Source organism: Cetorhinus maximus, chromosome 24 (genome assembly GCF_964194155.1).
Source record: "Cetorhinus maximus chromosome 24, sCetMax3.hap1.1, whole genome shotgun sequence".
NCBI classification, from domain to species: domain Eukaryota; kingdom Metazoa; phylum Chordata; class Chondrichthyes; order Lamniformes; family Cetorhinidae; genus Cetorhinus; species Cetorhinus maximus.
The window spans coordinates 52,572,171-52,593,454 of record NC_135902.1 but is presented as its reverse complement, the minus strand read 5'-3'; the positions used below and the strand labels follow the sequence as shown (position 1 = coordinate 52,593,454).

At 45.0% G+C, this 21,284-nt stretch overlaps 1 protein-coding gene across 1 annotated transcript in view; it reads left to right on the top strand.

The window, feature by feature from the left end:
* LOC144667617 (uncharacterized) overlaps positions 1 to 21,284 on the top strand; it is a 100,601-nt gene that overhangs the window by 34,459 nt on the left and 44,858 nt on the right. The window contains exons 12-22 of the mRNA XM_078529081.1: positions 2,591 to 2,765; positions 3,437 to 3,603; positions 4,362 to 4,490; positions 7,196 to 7,377; positions 7,524 to 7,732; positions 11,157 to 11,390; positions 14,227 to 14,333; positions 16,055 to 16,255; positions 17,939 to 18,059; positions 19,021 to 19,225; positions 20,722 to 20,869. Coding sequence (XP_078385207.1) covers positions 2,591 to 2,765; positions 3,437 to 3,603; positions 4,362 to 4,490; positions 7,196 to 7,377; positions 7,524 to 7,732; positions 11,157 to 11,390; positions 14,227 to 14,333; positions 16,055 to 16,255; positions 17,939 to 18,059; positions 19,021 to 19,225; positions 20,722 to 20,869 — 1,878 coding nt within the window. The remainder of the gene's footprint in view (positions 1 to 2,590; positions 2,766 to 3,436; positions 3,604 to 4,361; positions 4,491 to 7,195; positions 7,378 to 7,523; positions 7,733 to 11,156; positions 11,391 to 14,226; positions 14,334 to 16,054; positions 16,256 to 17,938; positions 18,060 to 19,020; positions 19,226 to 20,721; positions 20,870 to 21,284) is intronic.

Below are 21,284 nucleotides of genomic sequence, written 5' to 3'. Positions count from 1 at the left end.
AGAAAGACAACAAACTGCAAGGGGAAAGCGCCAGTCAACTGCTGTCCCTTGAAAGATTCCGGCTTCAGCAGCTTTGCAACCGGCTGTGTCCCTTGTTTTAAGTTGTCCGAGGACTTTTTACATTGAAGGCTGGTTGTAATTTATGAGCATTCATACCTTTTTACGTGTCACTTTTCTCGGGTGTCAAAAAAGAGTGTTTTCTGGGAGTGTCCGTTTCTGGAGGTTTCACTATACATCACCTTGCAAAGTGCGTTTTCTTAGACATCTCAATGCAGTAGAATAAACAGTTTTAAAGTGGGCATCTGGTGCCGTGCAGTTATTTTCTACTGAATGGTAGGCAATGGGATATTATCTGACAGCCGTTTTAAGCAGAATATTTAGAAACAGGGTGGGTTGACGGTGGTGTCTCGGGCACACGTGATCAGGGGGCAGTGAAGAGAGAACTTTCCCTGGGAGAATTTTCAGACCCCCCACTTCTGTTAAGTGAAATCGTAACTATTTTATAGTAATACGCTTTGAAAGATTAATAATTAAAGTTTGACAAAAAGAAAACCATCTTCAATGATGATATGTGTGGTAAACAAATTAATGGGATCAAGTGGATCTAACTTTCCACTCTTGTTCCTTTCTTTTGGTAACTAATACCAACCGCTTACTGCAGTTATCTCTTGGCACGTGTTCTGTGCCAAGATTTTTTGTACATTGGTGCCAAAAGTAGACACTGCCAGTACTGGTTCAATCTTGATAATCCCAACGTAAGCCAGGCTGCCTTATCATGAGACAAAATGAATGCAAAAACAGTTATCCAACTGAAAAGCCTCCTTTCTATTTTACTGAGGCAGTTTCCTACAATAATCTATTTTCTATAGATTGAAATGAGTAGATCTTCTTTCTAACTCTTTTCGAACAGAAATGCAGGAGGGGGATAAAAATGCATTTGGTGCATGAATCTAAACGTGAGTAGAATTCTGCCACCTTGTTCCTTGCTGTTGTGAGCAGCTTTGCAATGATGCAATTGCTTTGTTTCCAGCTTTGACTATGGTTTTGTCAAACTGCACTGCCAAGTACTACAGCAGCTTGCGTTTGTATAGTGCCTCTAGTGTAGATAACATCCCTGGCTGCTCCAAGCAGATGTAAAACACACACACACATTGGCACCGGCCAAAAGAAGGAAATATTTTGTGGGGTGACCAAAGACTTGGTTAGAGGTGAGTTTTAAAAAGGAGGGGGGGATGGCGGAGAAGTAGATCTGCTCAGGCAGGAAATTGCAGAGCATGGGGCCTCGCCAGCTACCAATGTTGGTGAATGGGGAAGGTGTGGCAATTGACAGCACAGGATGATGGAGAGTTTATATGTTATAGGGTTGAAAGAGGTTATAGAGATGGGGAGGGATGAGACCCTTAAGGGATTTAGGTATGAGACTTTTAATTTGGAGGTGTTAAGAAAGTAGAAGCTGCACGTAAGTCAACAAGGACAGGAATGATGGTTGAGCAGACCTTGGTGTGAAGTAGGATGCAGGTAGAACCTTGGATGGGTTGAATTTTAGAGACCATGGAGGACGGTTAGGACAGTATTGGAATAGTCAACTCTGGAATTGACAAGAGAATGAATGAGTGTTTCAGCAACCAAATGGGTTAAACTAGGGGCAGAGTATTACAGACGGTGAAGAAGGCAGCTCTTGTGACAGAGGAGATGGAGTTGAAGCTCATCTCTGTATCGGAGAGGCACCAATGTTGAGAACAGTCTGCTTCAGCCTGAGACAGAGACCAGAATGGGGGATGTAACTGGTTGCAGAAGTATAGAGTTTGCGATGGTGGCTGAAGATGACGGCATTGCCATTCTCAACATCCAACTGGAGAAAAGTACCAAAGACTGGTCTGTCAGCCAAGCGTTCTGACTGGAGTACAATCGCAGCACCTTGTCAGTAGAGAGCAGTTATTAGTTCTGTGGTGGATGCAGTGATGCAGCAGATACCATTTTATGATTCTTTATTCGTACAGTTTTACAACTGGAGTGTCATATACATTATATGTAAATAAAAACCATGTGTTGAAAATTCATTATAAATAAAAACAAAGTAGTGGAAAACCTCTAGGTCTGGCAGTGTCTGTGGAGAAAGATTTGAGTTAAATGACTCTTCAAAACTCTGAAGAAGAGTCATATTCAACTCCAAACGTTAACCCTGTTTCTCTCTCCACAGTTGCTGCCAGATCTGCTGAGTTTTTCCAGCACTGATTTTCGTTACAGATTTCCAGCATCCGCGGTATTTTGCTTTTATATTATGTTAATTGATAGTTCCCGCATGATTCCATCCTGCATTCTTTATGTAGTGTTCCCCACTAATGTCTTACAACTGATTTGTTTGGTTTCGCTTTTATATAAATCTTCCTTCAGTTTACCTATTTTTTTTTAAATCCTTCTATTGTTTTTGCTGACACATCACCCTCTCCTACTTCTCTCTACGTTTTAATTTCATGGAACATGCCAGAGCCTACAGAGGAATTTATTGGAGACTAAGCATCTGAAGGATATTGACCCTGGCCCATCTAATCGTACTTTTTCTTCCCCCCCCCACCATCGGACCGGTCAGTTTGTTCAGGACTTCCTGATCAAGGTAGAAGATGATCGATTGGCCCGGACACTCTTTCAATTAGCCATTTGCTGTGGTTCACTGGAGGCTCCCCAGGACTTGGTGGCTAAAGAAAAACCAAATAAGCCAACTGTAAACGGAACTGTGGACAATGAAACTCCGCTTCCGGGTGAAGGTGGGTTACATTTTTGAGATCCTGCTGAATCATGGAGGGTGGCTTTGACTTAATAATTAAAATTTAGTAATTACAATTTAGTAATTGTAAAATATATCAAGGTAAAGATCAACCAAAATAGGTACCACGTTGCTTCTTTCTAATTGGGAATCAATTCATTCTTAAAGTAACAGTGCAGCGACTTCCAGATGGCGAATTGTCCGCCTCTGTTGTCCTGTTGCTGTGAGGTGCTGAGTAGAAGTCAGCTGATTCCCCACAAATGGAAGGGAAATTCCAGTTAATTGTCAACATCTTGCACTTCTTTAGCACCTTTTCGTAGGAAAACATCCAAAGTTACATCATGTTTAAAACTTTTTATCTCCATTTCTTTCCCACTTATGTTTCTCTCGAGCACTCACAATAATGAGTACCTTGCATGCCTGTGCTGCTATCAAGTCAGCTATCAATGCACACGCCTGCACCAAGGGCTGAAGTTTCCCTCTCCCCAGCTTTTGTGATGTGGTAATGAGGAATATGGTGGATCTCAGGAGTATAACCACTTGTGGTACTGTGCACCAGTGCTCCAAGATATTGTGCTTCTCCACTGGCCTGATAGCTGTACAGTTATCCTTGATGATATGATGAGTATTGTGTTGCTGAGTTTATTGCTGTGTTCCTGTCTTCGTCTTTAGGATCTGTAAGAGAATATATACAGAAGAATCTCTCCAGTGTGACTGAGTACTTGAGTCTTGTCTATTTATCTAAACTGGAGAAAAGGTTGGTTAATCACTTCAAGCTGAAGGACTTTGTTGGCATGGGGCATGGCACTTTCCTTGAATACCTGGTGAAACACTCTCAGGTGAGTGTGTTGTGCTTTATTTGAGGTAAATTTTGCACTCGTTGTGGTAAAAGTTGGAAAAATCTTTGTTTAGTTTAGTGCTGAGGCATTCATTCTGCCAAGTTTGGGCTGCAAATGACCTTGGTTCAAGAGTTGAGAGAACAGTGTGTTCTCTCACTTCACTACCCAGTCTCATTTCACCCACTGCCTGTTTAGAAAACCTGAAGCCTAAATAGTAATTGTAAGAAGAATTGTGCACGTATATAAAAAAGAAAATTACCACCTTCTACCTCTCAAAAAAGGATATTCGGTGCTGTAATGGTATAGTAAATTTAGAGTAGCTTCTCATGAATCTAGAAGGATTGATTGTTGGTGCTAATATATTGCCAGTGCCTGTAACTAGGAAGTAGGTTATCCCACTTCACTGGGAGTCGATGCTTTCATGATGCACAAAGGGACCACATTGACCATTGTTTAATTGCTTCTCTTTCCTTATAACATTCCTTTGTTCGTTTTGGCCCCAAAACCTTGCTACATGAGTTTTCTAAGCAAATTAAGTCTATTTTGAATCAATAGTGAGGTGGATGTGTTGATGTACAGGGCTTACAGTATTCGTCTTCACCATCTGTACAAACCGTTGTGCAAACCGCATGAATAGAATCTGCTTCAAAGCGTCAAACTGAATGTAGGTTTGCTTTTGAGTGTAATGACCAAGAATGCTTGTGTAACACCCAATAAGGAAAGGCTCCTGATCCACGATGGTTTGTTTTATTGCACAGCTACTGGAAGAAGCTGCTGGAGGCAGCCTGTTTCTATATCCACAAGCTGCCAGAACCTGTGGATTCCAAACTAGTCGCCAGGATGTGTATGAGTTCATCAGGCAATGTGGAACCCTCAAGGAGTCCATGGTGAGTGAGCTTAGCGAAAGGTGCCACTTGGAATGGGCGGGAGCAGAGACAAAATGTTACCGTTTACAGGTTACAGATTAATATGCATCTGGAAACTCATGCTGAGAAGGTGTGATAAGCATGATTTATGTTCATGACATTCTCAGTATAATGTGTTTCTCATGTGGATGGTACGGACATGTTTCCATTCTTATCTATATAATTGTAGCCAGAGAATCACCTGCAATGGTTTTTCTTCCCAGTCCCATTGCCCCCCCCAAGGGATTATGCCCCCCCCCCACCTCCAATATCTCATTGACACGCTGCCACTTAGTAGCAAAATCTCAAAACAAAGTCAGTTTCTACATGTGTGCTGATGCCACCCAGCTCTGCCTCACCACCACTTCTCCCAACCACACCACTCTTTCTAAATTGTCAGATTGCTTGTCCAACATCTTGTACTGGGGCAATTAGAAATTTCCTCCAACTAAACATTTGGAAGACTAAAGACATTCTCATCCATCCCCACCATAAACTCTGTTCCCTGGCCGCACGTTCCATCTCTCTCCATGGCCATCGTGAGAAGCTGAATCGAATTGTTTTCAACCTTGGTGTCATATTTGGCCCTGAAATGAGCCTCAGACCACATATCTGTGCCTCCCTAAGACTGTCTTTTCCCACCTCCAGCACAGTGCCCAACTCCGCTCCTGCCTCAGTTCCTCACTGAAATCCTCACCAATACCTTTATTACCTTTAGACATGACAACTCTAGTGCACTCCTAGCTGACCCTCTCACGTTCTGCACTCCCCTAAATTTGAGGTCATCAAAAACTCTGCTGTCCATGTCCTTACTTGCACCAAGCCGCTGATCTGCATTGGCTTCCAGTCAGGCCACATCTTGATTTTAAAATTCTCATCCTTGTTTTCAAATTCCTCGCCCCTCCTGGTCTCTTTAATTCCCTCCAGCCCCACACCCCGTGGATATCTACACTCCTCTGATTCTGGTCTCTTATGAATCCCTGATTTTAATTGCTCCACCATTGTGGCCATGGTTTCCAGCTACCAAGATCCTAAACACTGGAAGTCCCTCCCGAAAACACTTTACCTCAATTTCCTCCTCTTAAGATGCTCCTTAAAACCTACCTCTTTGAACAAGCTTTTTGTCATCTCTTCCTGTGGCTAGGCGTCATGTTTTATAGTGCTGCTGTGAAATGCCTTGGGACATTGTATTAAGTTAAAGATGCTATATAAATGCAAGTTGTTGTTGCTCCTGCTGTAATTGGGGAAGCATAGGACAGAATTCAGAGTTCTCTGATGGATGATCCTTCCCAGACGTACACCTCTTGGTGGAGTTGGAAAAGGCTGTTCCGCTATTCTCTGGTATACCACAAGATGATGAATTAGAAATAGAAGAGAAAACACACTTTTTAAAAAGCAGCTCTGTTCTCAGCAGACAGGAGCTTTCTAATCCTGATTTCAAAGCCACAAGTTCTGATGTATTTGTAAGCAGTAGTTTGCTTCCCAGTTTATGTTGTCTTTGGTCTTTATTTTTTTGCTTTTAGTTTTTCATTTTCTCGTTTCCGCTCTTTACATTTTACACGGCTCAATTTGTTGAAATTACCCAGAATTTTTAAAGTTTTCTGAATATCTCTGTATCATTCTTTGCTATCCTGATGTGCAATGTTGTCTGAAGAGGGTATTCCCTCCCATCCTGCAACTACAGCATAGGCCAGTTGAAGAGGAGAAACTACAATCCCCGATCACACAGCGACCAGAGAGACTCAGGCTTCCTTTAACCGGTTTTATCCAAGCTTATGCAAGGGAGCCACAATCATTCCTAAGAATGAAGACCAACTCCCAGATTGATTAAATTTCATTACTTTTGTACTTTTTCTTATCACAATACATTTGAGTACATTTGAATATGTCCAATCGGTAACCTACACACAGGTACCATGTTAAAACTATCCTATTGAGTACATAAACATCTGATTTTGCTAACCAACTATTCTAAAGGGTGTATACATAATTATATTATCCAATCAAAATTAAAACACGTACACAAAGACCTTGGTTCTCACAACTCAGAACTGTTTGTGTTTCATCAAAGCCCCCTCTTTGTCTATTGTGTGTCCTCCCATATCTAAGCTAAACCATCTGCCCCGTCCCAACCTGAGAGAGGAGTATACCTAGTCTAACTTTATGTTATGTTTTGTCTCCAGTTCAACTCTCAAGGCTTCACCACATCGTTGCACCACTTGAATGGTTCTGCCTGTGACTGGACATTAGCTCATCTCTTGAAACTGTGTAAATCGCACAAACTCAAAGCCCCTTTGTGTGCAATGTCCACCTGCTTACCCTCAGCTGTCATTAGGTCTAACATCCATGGCTGCTTGGAGATTTGAAGTGTTCTTCAGTAAATTCTTACAGTGTTCTCTTTTAGCATTTTTAATTTTCCCCTAACATTGTCTATTTGCTGAGAGTTACATAGTTGGAGACCATTCGCAGGTTAGCTCCTTGGTGCATTGACTGTATTCCGCTCGGACATGTCCAGAGTTAAAAAAATCTGGTTATCTCTCTGGACCAATGTTACCTTATGTGGCTCAGTGTCAAATGTTTCTTTATAACACACTCAGGTGAAGTGTCTTGAGGTGTTTTGACACGTTAAAAGTGCTATACAAATGCAAACTGGTAGTGTTGTTGGACATAATCATTTTCTGCTTCAGTTTCCAGCGATTGAAGCTGCCTTGAGAAGCCAGTTTAAGGTGAAAGACAGTAAGGAACTTGGACATGGGACACTGTCCAATATGGTCAAGATGATAGAACACCAAACCAAGTCTCACAGTGACCATAACAGCCCTCGGAGCTTGGTGCTGTATGAAGCCACACTATATGTTGAAGAATCCAGGTGAGGCTCTGAAAATTAAACCTACTGCACCTCGGGTTGGGGTGGTGGGGGGCGGGCGGGGATTGATGTGACAGATCCCCTTCTTTAAAATATTTCAGGATATTATTTGGCTTTGATTAATAAAGCTAATCATTTTGTCTTTAAAGTTACGGCAACACTGATTCAAGTGGTTCTGTCGGGCTCCTTGGGGATTTGAGTAAGGAACAGGCTTTATCATGTCTGTTGAATGCCCCCTTGCTGGAAGATCTTGCGGAATGGTCTCAGTGGGAGATGGTGTTTGAGCCGCAGCATGGTTCACTCAAAGACTTCATCGAAAGACATTGCAGCAAGAAAGCAGCTCATCTTAGTTTGGAAAGTAAGCACTTCATGTGTCATTATTTATACATTATACAGCTTCTCTCAATTTATCGTTGTGCTTCAATTGTAGATGTTGAGCTAGATCACCAGTCTACATCACTAAGTGTTAGCATTTTCATTGAGGAATATTATACTGTTAAGTGTAGTGGGATGTACCTTATGTTCAAAGAGTACTTGGCCACAACCCAACTCTTTCGAGGTGGAAGAAGGGATGAATGATAAATCGGGGTGTGTATGTAGTGAGATATTGTACTGTCCTGCTGCAGTATTGGAATTGTCTCCGTGCACCTCGTTTACCTTATGATACCTGATTAGAAAAATATCTTAAACTGCTGGACATGTTCAGCAGGTCATGCAGCATCCGCGGAGAGGGAAAGAGAGGCAATGGGTCGGATTTTCACCAAGAGGCGGGAAGCTTGAGTCGTGAAATCTCCCGACTCTCGGCAGACTCGTCTCCGTGGAAACGACCCCCACATGCACGATTTTGCTCTTTTAGGGGATGGGAGGGGGCGGCGGGGGGTGTGGGCAAGTACAAGTCAGGCCTGCTGCCTCCGAGGGAGGTTTGGAGACTGGTGAGTGCCGAGGCGAGCTAGTAAGAAGGCCCACCTCGGTTCTGAGAGACTTTGGCCTCGTTTTATGAAAGGTTGTTAGGCCTTCTAGCCCTCGTCCCTCATTGGCCACCTCATACCTGCCCCCTACTCCTACAAGGCATCTCCATAGCCACTCACCCAATGTCCACTGTGGACAGACCTCAGAAGCCATATGGAGATGAAAAACATTAAACTTCAAACAGTCTAAGAGAGCTCTCACTCATACAAACTTGAAACTGAAAAAGCTCTCAGTCATGAAACACATTAATAGATTTTGAATCCCCTCCAGAGATCAATCTGTTATGAAAACAAACACACTTCTATTCACTAACCACATCAAAGACAAATGGGGCAGAATTTTACGGTCACATCACAGTAGGGTTGGGGCCGTAACTTGCAGCAGGCCATTCAAAAGTCCAGTGACCTTGGCAGGACCTTGAAATTCCACCCATGGTCTGTCAATAGCCTCTTAAAACTGTCAATCAAAATATGTGCGTAGCCTCCTTCTTGAGATGTGGTTTTTGAGCTTTTGGAACTCAGCCAAGCATTCATATTGGGCTAAGCTGTAGTACTAGCCCTTGGGAAATGTCAACAATGAAGTATATTGAAACTGCAGGAAGATATGACGGTGGTTTTTTTCCAAGCTATACCAGATGGCCTATGAATCAATGCGCTCCCTCCAACAGTGGTTGTTTTTATTCGAATGGCTGAAGCCTATTTTTTTCATGTTTAAAGGGCTGAGATTTAAATAATTTCAGTTCATGACACTTAAACACTTACCCGCCCTTCGAGAGCATTCACATCTCCTCCGTGAATTAGTGACTTCCCCATGTGGGTCAAGGCCCTTAGAACAGCAAAAATGGGGCCTGTTTGAACTCAGTACTAATTTCAAATGGCTCTGCTGAATTCAGGTTTCCCACCTGTGTGATTGACACACTTACTCTGCTGGCAAAAATGGGATCTGGGACTTCCACACCCAGGTCCAGCCCACTATTTCTAAAGGCCTCCGGAGTCAACCTGATTCTGCAAAAGTCCGGCACAACGTTTCTAACCATCTCCCCTTGACATTCAATGGCATTACCATCGCTGAATCCCTCACTGTCAACATCCTCGGGGCTACCAGGAACCGAACTGGCATGGCCACAGAAACACTGTGGCTACAAGAGCCGCTCAGAGGCTGGGAATCCTGCCATGAGTAACTCATCTCCTGACTCCCCAAAGCCTGTCCACCATCTACAAGCTGCAAGTCAGGAGTGTGATGGAATACCCTCCGCTTGCCTGGATGAGTGCAGCTCCCACAACACTCAAGAAACTCGACACCATCCAGGATAAAGAATCCCATTTGATCAGGACCCCATCCACCACTTTAAACATTCACTCCGTCCACTGACACATCGTGTCAGCAGTGTGTTTACCATCTACAAGATGCACTGCAGCAACTCACCAAGGCTCCTTCAGCAGCACTTTCCAAACCTACGACCTCTACCACCTAGAAGGACAAGGGCAGAAGATGCATGGGAACACCATAACCTGGAAGTTCCCCTCCAAGCAACTCACCAAATTGACTTGGAAATATATCGGCCGTTCCTTCACTGTCACTGGGTCAAAATCCTGGAACTCCCTTCCTAATAGCACTGTGGGTGTACCTACACCACATGGGCTGCAGCGGTTCAAGAAGGCAGCTCACCCCCACCTTCTCAAGGGCAATTAGGGCTGAGCAATAAATGCTGGACTAGCCAGTGACACCCACACCCCATGAAAAAAAAACTAGAACCAGTGGAAAGGTCATCGACTTGAAATCTTAACTCTGTTTCTCTCTCAGCCTGACCTGCTGAGCACATCCAGCAAATCTGATTTTATTCCAAATTTCCAGCATCCACCATTGTTTGCTTTTGGGGGAAAAAAAGTCATTTTGTTCTCTTGTGAACATCACCCTTTTCAGGTTTCCATCACTCCTCAATTGCTCCCTGATCCACGAGTGGAGTTGAGGTACAGGTAAACCGGAGTGTAATTGAATGGCTGGCTAGGCTCGGGAGGCTGAATGGCTTCATCCTGTTCCTATATTGCAGAGGAACTGCATGTGTCCTGAAAAAGCTGCATTTACTTACCCAACAGTGTGGTATGCAGGGGGCAATTACAGGATTGGGTTACTGCAAAATGGCTTCCTTAAGTGATTTAAAGTATTAGTCCTGGTGAATGCTGATAACGGAATCCTAATGGAATTTTAATTTACACCGTCAATTAATTAAACTCATTTAAATTAACATCTTTAGGAAGCTTCAGTGATCTTGTTTGTAGCTGTGCATGTTCAGTCAACCCCTTCAGTGTCTGTTTTCATGACTCCATTAAATCAATTTCCTTCCTTTTTTGATTAAATTTTTTAGCAAAATGTTTGATATTAAAAAGAAACGGGTGTTACCGGTTTTTAATGACATTTAACTTCTTTGTCCTTTTTCGACCTCTTGCAAAGCTTGGTGACTCAAGCCGCGCACCATGCCAAGGATATAATCAAAGCTGACTTCAGTACAGTGCTGAAAGAGTGCTGCACTGTCTGAGGTGCTGAACCTGTTCCGCTGTTTGAAGTGGACGTTAAAGTTCCTGTGATGCTATTTTGCGAAAACCGGGGAGTTCCCCTGTGATCGAGCCAAAACTCTTCCCTCCCTCCAACAGCACTGAAAGCGAATTAACTGGCTGTTCATTCTGTTACCGTGAGACTTTATTATGCATAAAATATTTGTTGCATTCCCCTGCAGGGTGACTGTGAAAGCTTTATTGCGTCACGAGACAGGTGGAACGTGCTGTATAAATGGAAGCTCGCTCTTTCTCTTGCAGGTTCAGCTGTGCTCAATGACTTGGTTGCTCTAGAAGTGAAGCCGGGTATATTGCTGAGACTCACCACAGAAACAAGCCCTGAGCTCTTTGCTCAGGCCGTCAAGCTACATGACCCAGCGGGGACAGCAGGACATTTAGTTTCCATCGTGGTTGCCGATGGGTTAAGAAACGCTCCTTTGGCGTTGCTGGCTAATCACGTGGAAACCGCTTTGGCAGCAATCGGAGGTTTAGAAGGTGAGGTCGTTTTTGTTCGGAGTATTCAAGTTTAGAATTACATTTCTCTGATAAGACACGTTCAACCTACACCAGGTGCTGCCAATGGCTCAAATTCTCTTGCCTTGATTAGGGGGTCAATGTCTTCATAGCCCTGTTTTTAAAATTAGGGGTCGCCCCCCCTTTTAGGGCAGAGAGGAGGAGAAATTTTTTCTGAGTGCTGTGTGCCTTTGGAACTCTCTACCACGGAAGGCGGTGGAGACTGGGGTCATTGAGTATTTTTAAGGCGGAGGTAGATAGATTCTTGTTAGGCAGGGGAATCAAAGGCTATTGGGGTTAGATGGGAATGTGGAAATGGAACCACAAGCAAATCAGCCACAATCTTATTGAATGGCGGAGCAGGCTCGAGGGGCCGAATGGCCTTCTCCTCCTATTTTGTATATAATTGGCTCACAAAAATAAATGTTCTCGGTTGCCATGTTGGCACTGGGAAAGAAAGCTATCAAATCTGAAAGTGACATAAAAAAATAAATTCTTTAAAACTATGATTTGCCTGCATAAAGTCCCAAGCTCAGGTGTTCTGGGGTTATAGAAGCCAGACACAAGGTGGGTTGACTTCCGCTCATCAGCTTCTCTTTCTGGAACTGCTAACAAAAGTGCAGGTTATTTTTGTGTCTCCCGTGAGTGAAAAGTAATGACCTGGAAATAATCTGTTGAGCAAGTCCAGGTGGAACAGACTAGACTGAAAAACAAGGTTGGAGAATTTTTCCATCTTAATGTACTGAATACCAGGAAGCCAAAGGAAAACTGAGCTTAAAACCTAGGCTGAGTCAAAGAAATTCTATTTAAATTAGTAACAGGGGCATGATTCACAATCTCTTCTAGTATTGAAGATGATGTGAATAAATGGCAGAGGTGGGCAGACTCTTGGTAAACAAAGGAGGGCAGCAGGTGGGAGGCAGATTTAAGGTCACTATCAGATCAGCCATGATCTCATTGAATGGGGGAGCAGGCTCGAGGGGCCGAATGGCCTCCTGCTCCTTGTTCGTATGTAAGCATGACATCGAACGTACACACTTCTCTAGGTTTGGACTCCCTAGGTGCCTGACGCTTTCGCACCACTGCAAGACCATGTGTGTTCGTGGGATCGAATAACTCCAGTTAGTTGTGAAGAAAATGCTCGATGTAATCTATAAAAAAAAATGTTAAAGCTTTTTAAAAATTCTTGGTATATGTGCATTGCTGTCAGGAGAGGCATCTGTTGTCCATTCCTGTTGGAGGGTTTCACCCAAATTGCTTCAGAGGGCAGTTAAGAGTCAAACGTGTTAGCGCAGGACCTGGTGTTTTATATAAACCAGCCCGTGGGAGGACAGTAGATTCCCACCTCCGAAGGATATCAGAGGATCAGTTGGGTTTTTGACAATCTAGTAGCTTTTACTGGTACTGCCTCTTTTGTTGTTTGCAGATTAAATTCAAAATCTCAAACTGCCACCTGAACTCAAGCGGCTGAAGTTTTCACGGTTGAGGGGGGGTGTGGGGTTTGGGGCTTGGGGGGGGTGGAGTTTGGGGAGGGGGGTGTGGAGTTTGGGGCTTGGGGGGGGTGGAGTTTGGGGAGGGGGGTGTGGAGTTTGGGGAGGGGGGTGTGGAGTTTGGGGAGGGGGGTGTGGAGTTTGGGGAGGGGGGTGTGGAGTTTGGGGAGGGGGGTGTGGGGTTTGGGGCTTGGGGGGGGGTGGAGTTTGGGGAGGGGGGTGTGGAGTTTGGGGAGGGGGGTGTGGAGTTTGGGGAGGGGGGTGTGGAGTATGGGGAGGGGGGTGTGGAGTATGGGGAGGGGGGTGTGGAGTATGGGGAGGGGGGTGTGGAGTTTGGGGAGGGGGGTGTGGAGTTTGGGGAGGGGGGTGTGGAGTTTGGGGAGGGGGGTGTGGAGTTTGGGGAGGGGGGTGTGGAGTTTGGGGAGGGGGGTGTGGAGTTTGGGGAGGGGGGTGTGGAGTTTGGGGAGGGGGGTGTGGAGTTTGGGGAGGGGGGTGTGGAGTTTGGGGAGGGGGGTGTGGAGTTTGGGGAGGGGGGTGTGGAGTTTGGGGAGGGGGGTGTGGAGTTTGGGGAGGGGGGTGTGGAGTTTGGGGAGGGGGGTGTGGAGTTTGGGGAGGGGGGTGTGGAGTTTGGGGGGGGATGTGGAGTTTGGGGGGGGTGTGGAGTTTGGGGCGGGGTGTGGAGTTTGGGGCGGGGTGTGGAGTTTGGGGGGGGTGTGGAGTTTGGGGGGGTGGTGGAGTTTTGAGGAGGAGGGTGTGGAGTTTTGAGGGGGAGGGTGTGGAGTTTGGCGGGGGGGGTGTGGAGTTTGGCGGGGGGGGTGTGGAGTTTGGGGGGGTGGGAGTTTGAGTGGGGGGGTGTGGAGTTTGTGGGGGAGGGGGTGATTTGTGAAACAGCGAGGAGCCACGTCCGTACAGCTCCCCAATGCATTCACACTGTTGGGAAAGTCTGCCCGGGGCGGAGAGGAATGTGTGCTGGTCAATCTGCATATTTAATGTCCATTTAGAGCACTCACCAGCAGCAGAGTGACACCCCCCAGCATGAGCACGTGGTGACCTTCCTGCAACATTCCAGGGGGCCATCGGAACCAGAGGCTCCATACTCCAAAAAAAAGGGGGCCGCGGACAACAAAAGCCACACCCCTGCCCCTAATGCTGCCGCTGGAGGGACCTGCTCCTTGGCCCCTTTAAACGTTTTAATCATTTTGAACCCTCGCAGGGAGTGCCTCATGTTTTCCTGGCCTGGAGGACAGATTAGCAGCTTTACTGGCAGAATGCGATTCCTGCTAATGTGTTTCTAATTTCCAACAACTTGTGTTTTATCTTTTGCACAGCGAACATCTTGGTGACTGAAGGCATATCTTCGAATCTATCCGCCAAATTCATTCTTGATTGTCTTATCCGGGTTCCAGTGAGACTCTGCAAATCGCTTTTACAGAAGGTAGCTGCTATTCACGAACATTGCATGGCTGGAGTTGTTTTGTGTACTGGCGTTAGCCTGTCGCCTGTGTAAAATGGCCACGAATGATGCAGTAATTAACTTGTTGTAAATGGTTGTACACCTCATGCACTTTCTGTTGGTGCAAACAGCGATGTTTCCAAAGCCAGATCTGCCAAAAATGTCAAAGTAACCAGCCCTTGTGAGTCTAAATAGTGAGCATGGCACACAGGGCATCACTAATTTCTATTCTCATCCAGTGTTCACACTGCGCAGTCCTGCAGACGAGACCAATTGGAGCACCTTTATTGCGATCCCATTGGCGGAGGAGTGAACCTAGGATCCTCTGCCCTGCACCTGCAAATAGCATCCACACCCGTGAGGCTTCTTGTATAACTTCAGAATGGCGATTATCAATCACCTTTCCCATAGTTGCTGCATTGGCTGGAGAGAAATTAGGGGGAATTCATCCGCTCAAAATACATAAACTTCTCGCAATTGTGTATTTGCTTCACGATCTCTCCTGCCCTGTCGACTCTAAGCAAAACCAGTTTCATCCACATAACCTGTTTTCTGGTTTGTATTTTGTGGTTTCGGGTACACTAACCGTTGCTGTCAGTCGCATTAAGTAGCTGCATTGCTGTGTAGTGTTCTGTTTCCACATTACAACATGGGACGAGGGGCAGGATGGTCCTTATTGTGCATTAGAAATTCCAAACTTGGCACTCCCGAGTCAAAATAAGTTTTTTTTAAATATACATTTGAATTGTGACTCATTAATTAAAAGTGCACTTTTCATTAAGTAAAAAGGTGACAATGTAATCAAGTCATAAAGAGAAATCTGTACCTGTAGTAATTTGGTTGTCCTTCGATTTAGACCTGTGAAACTGTGAAATGACAGCTCTCCCCTCCCCCCATCAATACTCGAGACCAGCCATGACATGGACACATATTGGTGCATTATTGAGCGGAGACTCAGTTCAGCCCTGCATCTCCTCATGTTGGTGGGGAGAGGCTAAGGAGATAATTACTGGGGGTGAATCTCCATCTGATGAACTTCAATTTATTTATTTCTGAAATTAAAGCAGTTGGATTAAAGGGTTATGTGGATTTTACCAGGTCCTCCATTCTGGATGTTAGAGATGAACTGGGGATTTAATATCTACTGTTTCAAAATTCTATAGTTTTAATTTCCACTCTTCTACTAAAAGTATACTTTAAGGTGCCTTGTGCACTGGTTGTACCTATTGTGGTTACAACAGTCAAATTAGCTTCTATGCGATGTGCCAGTATGAGGTAGAGCAATGACATACAGGTAAAGAGCCAGCCTATCCCACACAATTGTGACATCTTTGGCTTTACAATATATACACTCCCCTCCTAACCCAAAACCACGTGATCTCTTGGGAGTGGTGAAGAAACATAAAACTCCGGGCCAGTTTTGAGATGGAGCTGGGATTCGTTCTGAACCCCTTGGATTAGGAGAAGGCTACGAGATCACTGTGATCTTGGTAATTTTACACTGTACCCACAGTTGTGTGCAAGCTGATCGCTACCTCAGTCAGAAACAACCCCAGCTGTTTCCTTATCCTGCACTATTTCTTATACACAGAATAATGTTGATTTGTAAGCGTGAAATTCATTTTGGCAGCTGTAGGTTTATAAAAGGGAAGCAGAATTGAAAAGGCACCTTTTAAAATACTGGACACTTTTGTAAATTGCAGGTATTCCTAGAGCCATTCTCTAAAGTAATTGGACAGTCTGAATCAAAAGAACTCCTGCTTCAAACAGCAGAATCCTCCTCCAGGTATCTGAACCGACTACACGAACTGGGAATCCTTCTGGGGATTACAGAATGGACGAGGGACTATCAAACAAAACTGGACCCAGCAAAGCTTGTTCCCATTACATCAGTGGCAAGAAAGGTGAGTCCTAGCTGCACAGATTACTGCAACTCTGCTCATGTTAAAGTAAAAACAAAGTGATAGAAATCAGTGAGGGGCCTTGGCATCCGAATGGAATTAATTCTAATTTAGAGGCTCATTGTGCTTCATTTTTCAGATCTTCCTTTGATCTTGCTGTGCATTTTGACCGCTTTCTATTATTTATTTGATTTCCAGCAATTGTGGTTTTTCTCCTTTATCAATCAGGAGACGTTTTTTAATGCAAACCTCTTGATTGAATCTGAACTCTATCCTCCCGTGAGAACAGATGGTCTGACAGATTCACCAGATACTTGTCTGAGCAGCGGCACCCCACCCCTGACTGACACGTTTTATTACTGGGGCTAAAAGAAAGTTGCTGCTTTTATTGCCGATGAACCCGGAGTGGAACGGGCCTCGGTATCTGCCACACTCACTGGGCACACACTTTGCAGGAAGTTGATTGAACAAACTTGTAAATGAGCCTGTACAAGGGGCTGCATTTTCACCTCGGAGGCAGGTAGCACAAATTGGGAAACTGCCCCATCAGATCTGATTTTCGCTCTGGGTGTTGGGGATGGGAGGTGTGCAGGGGCAAGATGGAGTTGAACCCACTGCCCGCCTGACGCAGATCGGAGGCAGCCACCTAGGCTGCCAGGTGTTGAGGAGGGCTGGTTAAGAGGCGTGCCTCAGTTGTCTAAAACTTCGTCCCAGTTGTTTCCTTAAATTTTAGGCCCTGTAACCCTCACCCAACATACCCCATCACCTCCTAATCCTCCCCCCCGATGCCCTCATGACAACCCACGCCCCACCCATCCCCATGACCTTCTATCTCCCAATTACTTAATCCCTAGGCTTGTATTTATAACCCAACATCAAAGACAGCTAATCCTTTAATAACCTCTATGAGCTGTCATTCAAACTGTGAACTTAGGACCCGCCCCGTTGAGATAATTGTATGTTGTGGAAAGCAGCCAAGCATTAATAATGATAACCCTTGAGTAATGTCAACAAACAGCTATTGTAATTGCTAGAGCAGATTTTTTTTTTTTCAATCGTCACCAACAGATCAGCCTATTTTTATCATTTTTAACTTCACAGCTTGACAGGTCTCCAGACCTTATCTGCCCTTCGTGAGTGTTTAACATCTGCTCTAAACATTTGTGACTCCCACAGTGCAGCCTAAGACCTTTGCTGCAGTGAAGCTGGAGTATGAACTCAGCACAGAGTTCAAATGGTCCAGCTGATTTCAGTTTGCATCATGTGTGAGTCAACCCCGCCCACGTTCCCCACCGGTGAAAATGGCATCTGTTGGAAATGGGGGCAGGTCTTCGAACCTTGTTCCCGTTCACCATTTTTAAAGGTCTGTGGAGTCTCCGTGACCCTGCAAAAGTCCGGCCCAAGGGACTTGTGGCCTCCCATGGACCTGTGGTGAATTCGGCAGTGAGATGCTTAGCTAGTTTTTCCATGAAATGCATATTCCGTGTACTGAATTGATTGTGTTATAGGCAGCTAACATTCCCAGCCAGCAGCACCAGTTTAAAATACTGCCTTGTGATCACGCTGTGGGACTTTATATTCTGTTTCAAACAAAATTACAAAAAGCGAGCAATTATCGAGGGACGTGGGTTTTCGTTTGAGAGAATGAGATGTTTATTCTAAATCTAAGTGTCAATTGTGATCCAGACTCTGGATTCCATATCGCTGAGCAGCAGGTCTTCCCTTACGGGGCTGAGTGAAAATGGAGATTATGATGTGACCGATTCTGAATCTAATTCCAAGTATGAAAGTGCATCAGCCAGTTCAGGTAAGAAACACTTTAAAGCTACTTTCCTTCCTCCTCCTCCTCCTCCTGAAGGCTTCGCGCCCGGGTACACTCCATCAACACCTGCAAACCTCCCTCACCCCATCCAATCTTATGAAGCAGGCCCCAGCGTCCTAGGTCCTAACCCCTATCGAGCGTCCACGCAAGCTCAGGTTTCTACCAGAAGTCACCGTATAAGCATCAGGAGTGGGAATGTAACCGGAAATACATTCTGGGTAGGAAGGCAGCCGTTCAGATTGTTTTTTTTTAATAACGTCTGATACAAATGGCCTTGTCCTGCCCATATCTTAATGATGTCCTTCTCGTTCTTGGCGGTTATTCTCGTTTTATGGACGTGGCAGGGGTGGGGCAGTAAAATGCGCCGAGCAGTTCAAAAACCCATTGACTTCGGCGGGACTGTAAAATTCCACCAGCGCAAAATTCCACCCTGCGTATGAGCCGAGGATCCGTGGTGATACCATCTTTCCATGTTACACCACGGCAAACCTGTTCTATGCCATAAATAAATGAACATTGTCTCTCTTTTATAAACCCTAAATTGCTTTAGCTTACCCTGCCGCCCAGTATGATGTAATATTTATTGCTGGCTCCTGCGGGTGGCAGTGGTACAGTTGGTTCAGTATGCCTGGGCTGGAGGGGGTGTGTTATGTTGGGTTTCCTCCCTTGACCATTGTCCCTGGTTTCTAGCAGAGAGTTAGCCGATGGCAGGATTGGACCTGGGTTGTGATGGCCCAACAGGGAACGAGCCTGTTCACTGTCCAAATTCGGGCTGTGGTGGCCCGAGCAGCTCCGTGGATTAGATCCCATAGGTCTAACACCACCATGTTTCAGAGCAATTCAGTACCTTTAGCAGAGGAAGGAGTGAAAGGAAGCACCACTGAAGGGTACGAGGAAAGAAAATGCTGTAAATCCAAATTGAATTTGTGATTTCTTTATATCTCAGATGATGGTGAAATGGACAAGGATGATGACAAATTTATGCTTGCAACTGAAATGAGTGACCCAGCACCATCTGAGCACACAAACGGTGCTGTCATCTCGAATGGTGCTCCACCTGATCCCGCTGATTTAACAAGTAGTGAGGGATGTTCAGTTGATGCACCTAATGAGGAAGAGAACCCACACAGGGCAATCATTGAGAATATCAGGTCTGTATGTGTGTCTGATGACACCAAAAGCAAAAGCAGTGCTGATCCTGAAGTGGGATTTAAGATAACCATTCGGGGGGGGGTGCGGGGGCATTGCTGTGGGTGGGAGCTGGACTAGAAAGAGAATGTGACAGATGGAACACATTCCAAGTGGCATCAAAGATCAGCTGATAAACAGGAATTCCAACTCCTTGTCCCTTTGTTGCCACAGCAATGATAATGGAGCCAGACTCGCTGGTAGAAATGAAATGGGGAATTGAGGAGATATCAAAGAAAGTAGATTTGAAACATTCCTAAATGTGCATTTTCAGACACAGACAGCTTTCTCAGCTCCTTCCTCAGCATTCGTTGAAATAACTAAAGCTGAGAAATGCCATGACACCGATTCTGTGCCCTCGCTCCCCCCCGCCCACCCACCTTTTTGGTTTAGTGTGAGGTTTCCTTTCAGCTGTTGTACTTGTCTACTTTGTAGAGACAAACTTCCATCTCCAGAATAAACAGCAGAAAGAAAAGATTTGTAGGATTGAAAACAGGTTAACCAGTTGGAACACAGTGGGGATAGTCTTTGTGTTTTAATGGTATCAGAATGGCTGCGCCTCTCACAGTTTTTACTTTTAATTGAAGTCAATGGGAATTGAAAACCAGGAGTGATGTGCTATGGACAGCTGATCCAATTTTGGTCATTTGATATTATTTCCAAAAGTTAGAATCACCCCTCTTTTCCCCTCTTCCCCTCCCCCACACCTCCCCAACTCCTCCAACGTGTTTAATAATGAACAGCGTCCATGGTACAAGTTAGAACAATGCGTCACTTTGACTTTTACCTACTTCTCTCCTTCTGCAGAACTTTCTGATGATCACCTCATGTTCCCAACTCCCCAATCTTTTCCAGCACCTAATCCCCTCCCCAAAACTCTGGACTAGATGGAGCCACAGTCCAGCCTCTCTGAGATCATTGCACAGGCGTATCACACAACTGCTCCGAATTCTGAGCGATGTATTATTCTTTTTCAAGGATCTGCATTCCTTTCAGAATGTCCTTTGGTTCTTTAACCAGAAGTTGCTGTGTTGTAGGTGATGGTGATGGTAGTGGGCTGAGAACTTGGTGCTGCAGTTGCAACCCTGGGTTCAGAGCTTGAATCTTGTACAGACCAGCTGAAATGACTCCTCTTGTCTGTGATGTAACTGTCCTACATGAAACATGCCAATTCCTAAAGAGCAAAAGCCCACAATGGGGAAAACAATTGACATGAAATTGGTAACTTTTGAGAAGCTGCAAGTCTGGTTGTTTTATTAAATAGAAATTCACACTAGCCCAAGTGCTGAGGTTAGGGCAGAGTATAGAGGAAGCATTACCAGGCACCTTTAACACTGGGTGTGGTTGAATTGGGGGGAGGAGAAAGAAGGTATATTTAGGATGAATGTATTTGTAATAAATGACAATTTTGAAGCACTGTCTGAATTATTGATTAATTTTAAATTTTCTCTCTGTTTAGGAAGAGGGAATTTGGCATTGGGATTGAACTAAACGATGAGGGGAAGAAGCTGATGGAAGTTCATCAGAATCGATTAGGCAGGAGCCTTGAACGCTTGTCCACAGAGTTGTACAGTAAAGACACACATTTTGTCTTGGAATTGATACAGGTAAAGATGTACCAGTTTTATTTGTTGTTTTCCTCTTCCATCTTTCCAGGACTAATGTTAAAACATGTACATAGCCGTAAATAATTAAAACCTCACCTATGTTCAAAATTACCATTCCTCCTCCTCCTCCCTCCTCCTTCCTCCCTCCCTCCCTCCTCCTCCTCCACAGTTGTCAACATCTCTCCCCGACTAACACCCACCGCCCCCCTTTCCCAACTCCCACATCCTCCCCCCCCCCACCAATTCCCACACCCTCCCCTCCCCAACTCCACCAGCTCCCCCCAAACCCATCCCCCTCCCCAAATATTTCTGCAGCTCAGCCTGACTGAGGGTTGCGGTTAGGTGACTATCTCTTGGGTTTGTGCCTGTGCTGTCCTGTACAGTGATCATCACTAGGACCATGTAGCTTGGGCCA